The sequence below is a fragment of the Eurytemora carolleeae genome, unplaced genomic scaffold, assembly GCF_000591075.1.
Source record: "Eurytemora carolleeae unplaced genomic scaffold, Eaff_2.0 scaffold1392, whole genome shotgun sequence".
NCBI lineage: Eukaryota > Metazoa > Arthropoda > Copepoda > Calanoida > Temoridae > Eurytemora > Eurytemora carolleeae.
Window position 1 is genome coordinate 20,894 of NW_019402102.1, and position 4,881 is coordinate 25,774.

The window sequence follows — 4,881 nt, forward strand, 5'->3', positions numbered from 1 at the left end:
TTGAACACTAATAAGATATATTTGACCCCTAACAAACTTTACATTATGTGTCTAAACTTCAAAATGATATAGGGGATTGAGTCTAGCTTTGTCACAAATTCTGATTTTCTAATCCCTAGACCTCAACAACCCAATTTCTGGTAACTTAGATATTTCATTTTCAAACTATTATTTCTGTTAGATCAAATAATCTAAGTTTGAAATATCAATGGTTCACACCATCAGGTTGCAAAGATAGAGATTAGAAAATGAGTTTGTGGCAAAGACTTGATTCCTTTGTTAAGGTTGAGGGAAGTGAACGGCTGAGTATCCAGGCCAGGTTTCTACTGGATGGTGGAGGAGGTTCAGAACTAGAGTTCCTGGATACTCATCTTATACTTCCTCCTCCACAGGTACATAAGGATTTCCATCGGTTTGAGGCCCATTTCTAAAGGGACAGACCGGCTACGTAAGATAGGTGAACTGAGTATGTAGTGTTGTGGACAAATTCTTTAGGATTCATTTGAGACATATGAAACTTTAAAAAAATCTGTGAATCCCGAGTTTGAGCGCAAAGTCGACGTTCAAAATAAATCGTACTTTTGAGTGGATATGTTTTTAGATTTTTTTTTTTTAATTCTTAAATAACGACGACAAAAAATGTAAACAAAATTCTACAGTAAACTAATTAGTTGTTTAGGTACAGGTTGAGTAAATAAAAATTAATCTTATAATCGTAAATAAGCAACCTTTTTCAATTTTTAGTTTCTATGTTTCTCATTATTCTAGTTTCTCATTATTGACAAAGATTTTCTGCAGATTTTCTGGAATTATTATTGAAAAGATGACATTTGAAGAATTTGTAGAAATCTGCGAAAAAAATTATAGAAAATAAGAAATTAAATATAGTGATGAAAATGAAATAATTGATTCTAGCATTGATTTATTGACAAATTTCTTTTGAGAAATATGTTCCTAACCATCTAATTAGTTTATGTAATAATTTTAAAAAACCAATTCTGAAAAAGTATCCTCCCAAATTCATGATTTTGAACGTCGACTATGCACTCAAACGACTCAAACTCGGTAATTATATATCGTGGAAAAGTTTAATATGTCTCAAATGAATCCTAAAGAATTTGTCCACAACACTGCATACTTAGTTTATCTTCCTTACATAGCCGGTCTGTCCCTTTAAACATTCAAAGTTTTTAGACTTTTTAAATTTGTAAAGTCATTTTCCGTTTTAAAAAATAGTTTTGGTCAATATCTTTAATCAGAGTAAAATTTAGCTTTGTGTAAAAAAAGCAAACATGTCTAGTATGCAACATAGAAACAGGATTTTCATTTTATTTTTATTGTGAAGCCTTTAAAATTAGCCTAAAACTTTGAATGTTTTAAAACGGACCCCAAAACGATGGACATCCTATTAATAATAATAAATACGAAAGACACATTTCTATTCCATGATCGCGGCTTCAGAAGTCTTAATACAAATGTAGAATTGTAGAGAGTAAATTTAACTTTTTTAAGGAGAACTGTCTGCCTGTAAGGTTGGGTGCGGGCCCAGGATGGATTGCAGGGGCGTGTCTACTAGGTCTAGGCGTGGCTAGCCTGGTAGTATCTGTAGCTATAGTGAAGTCAAGGAGTGGAAGAGGGAGCGGGATGGGTAGAAGGATAAGACGCAGGTTTATGCCAAGGAATAATACAGGTAAAAATAGTGTCTCAGATAATTAGAAAACTCTGGAATAGGAAGCCGACTTTTAGACTCAAGTTATGACTTCAAATAGTCCAATGAACATGAGGCACAGTAATTGTGCATTGTAAATAGGCGCATTTCCTGTTATAAGTGATTTATTAATCTAAATAAAGCTATTTGCTTTTTAACAATATTAAAAACACTTTAGTATTGCTGAAATGTCGTCTTTCTATTCTATAGTTTTCTGGTTATCACTGTAGGAGTAAAAATAGACCCTTCTGCTTTAATCATCTTGGGTTTATAAATTCAAAAAGAGAAATAATTTTTAAACTCGATCACTTAACCCCCTTTTTGAAAAATCATAAAGAGGTTTTAAATGTCCTCTAACCTTTGACTGATCATCGTCGATGAGAACTCCGCATGTTTATCTCTAAATTGGTGTTTAAATTGTCTTTAAAATATGAGTTCAACACAATCATTCAAATTACAATATTTATTTTCTGAGATTTCTGGAAACTAAATATTATTAGTTCTAAGTATAAAATGTCAGAACAGCTTGCAAAGTAATGTATCAACAATTACAAGCATTTCTGTAGAGAAATAAGGATACTTTAGAGAGTTATTCTTCATCATTCACAGGTTAAAAGCTACTTTACAAATGGAGGGTCACTTGAAATGAAGTCTTTGAGAGTTGATAGATATTTACTTTTTAGACGGCACTGTAGTACAGTACGTTGTTCCAGCTGAGGTGCCCTCTGACCTCAAGGTGTACATATCAACCTCAGACGGCCTCCAACCTGCCCCGGCATTACATGAGAAATTGGGGAGTCCGGCCGAGGAGAAAACAAAAGATCGTCTAACAGCCGACGATCTTGTGACCGGGATTACAAACCACGGTTATATATCGGAGGACGAGGTTGGGAGACCGGAGGACAAGATAAACGAAGTTCCAGGAGGTTCTGGAGGATTAATCTTGGGACAATTATCATTAAAGGATGACGAGGAACAGGGTTCTCCGAGTATTTTATCCAATAATAATCATGTTAAACTTGATTTATACTCAACAGGAGCTATTCCAAAGAAAAAACTGGAGACCTGAATGGTTTCTTTTGAACGATATTAAATGTATTACCAAAGTTACTAAGTTAGTGCTATATGTACATTGTACATGAAAAACATTGAAAATTCATTCTGTAACCAGTAATTTGATAATTTGTGATTTATCAGGATTTGTATTTTGTTTGTTTATAAACGGCTCTTCATAAACCCCCCTGTTTGAAAACCAGTGTATATGTGTAAAGAAATTTCGTATAAACATTCTACTAAATCGATGAAGTATTATTTGTGTAAAAAAAAATTTTATCACAATTTTTTATTACAATTCATTTCAACATTAACAAGTACATCTTTTACATACATGGTTATCCACAATGTTCTGAGACTTCGGAGACAACTTTACAGAATCTAAACTGTCTGTTTGCTCAGGGGAGGAAGTCCAGCCACAACTTTTAGTCTGATATATTTTGCTGTTTATTTTATATCGCAAAGATTAGCCATTACGGAGGCAGAAGAGATTTAAGTTTTACCTAAATAAAGTGTGACATCATTCAATCAATTCATATTGTATGCCCAAACGTGGAATGATTTAAAAAAAAATAGTTTTATCTTCAAGAATTAGAAACTTTATAACACAAAATAATCGAAGGACATGGATTTTGAGGTGACTCGGACGAAAAAATGAGACTAGGACGAGAAATTGTTGTGGCTGGCCTTCCTCACCACGTTTGCTTATATTTAAAAATCCCTATAAATGGAAACTTGTTTTTTTTTTCTTTGCCATATCATTAAATAAGCCATTGAAATACTATTTTGCAGACGACTTAATTTAATCTTAAAATCTTCATATTTCATGAGTTTCCGGTCGTCTTTAAGTCTCATCCTTTAAGGGTAACCCTGTATTTAAATCGACTTTACCATGTTTATTGTATATTTTTATGTGGACCCAATGTTAATAAATTAATGTTGTTAGTTTTTAACTATCAACGTTAAAATGTCTTGCCCCCCCCCCCCCTACAAAAAAGGGATTCTTGGGTTAAGGTTACGCTTTGGGTAGTTAGACAACGAGTTTCACGTAAAGGGGATTTTCTTCCTCTGAAAAGTAGTTACAAAACTAGATTGGGGAAGGGAATGGATCAGTGAAGGAAGAGGATCAGAGCTTGAGAATATCTGGCAGGCTGGCTATTTAAACAAACTGATTTTTTTGTGGCAACTCGAATGAACCCCCAGGAAAGGTTGATGGCTGTTCGAAATAGTAAATTTTGGTCTAGAAAAAATGTTGACTTTTACTAATTTTGAAATTCCACGAATTTAAAAAGATAAATCTGAGAAAACTTTCATTAATTAAAGCTCGATAAAATAATGGCGACTTGAAAAGCAACCGTTAAAAGCTTAAACTGTTATTAAAGAAAAGGCAAGGCTTCGAAAACTAGAGTTTGAGTTGAGGTATCAGTTCTTTTCTAAAAAATGTGAACTAGAATAAAAATGTTGTGCTATTTGTCCATTTTTTAAAGATAGAACCAAGGTAGACCACATTATGTATTGTTTGTTGGACGAGCAATAATTGTCTTATATTCTTCCTTATAATTCACAATCTTGCGAAAATTATGGACGATTTTTAAGCACGTTTTCTGGCAACAATTTAGAACAGATGGCATAGCAGACGAATAAAACTCTGATTTAGATCTAACCAATCTCAGTGTCGTGCATCAGTTCATCCCTGCTTTAACCATTTTAACTCTTCCAACACTATGTTAGGCATAATTTATTTAATTTATTGTTACATTCTGATTAGAAAACAACGGAGTTTTTTATGCGTATTAACTTTATAATCGTAATTCGATAGTTATTAATGTTTTATAATTTTTTTTTATTTCTAACATTACGTTTAAATAACCTTTCGAGGTGGATAAACGACACTTAAGACTCCGTTCCCAAAGTATGTCATTAGGACCTTTGGTCATACTTGAGGAACGGCCTTAGAACGCTTAAGGGTGCAGGCAGTGTTAATTAGTTTTAAACATGATGAAGTATAAATTATTAATTACTTAAGTAAATTTTAAATTGTTGAAGTTCATTAATAATTACTTGAGAAACTATTTAATATTCTAGAAGTTAGGTTCGTTATGTAGAATTCAAACTGGAGG

General features: G+C 32.9%; 1 protein-coding gene across 1 annotated transcript; it reads left to right on the top strand.

The window, feature by feature from the left end:
* The first annotated feature begins 248 nt into the window (after positions 1-248).
* Positions 249-3,289, top strand: LOC111717833 (uncharacterized). The gene is made up of 3 exons (XM_023493284.1): positions 249-392; positions 1,513-1,690; positions 2,392-3,289. The coding sequence occupies exons 1-3, from the start codon at positions 249-251 to the stop codon at positions 2,775-2,777; spliced, it is 708 nt and encodes a 235-aa protein (XP_023349052.1). The 3' UTR covers positions 2,778-3,289.
* Positions 3,290-4,881: the final 1,592 nt, after the last annotated feature.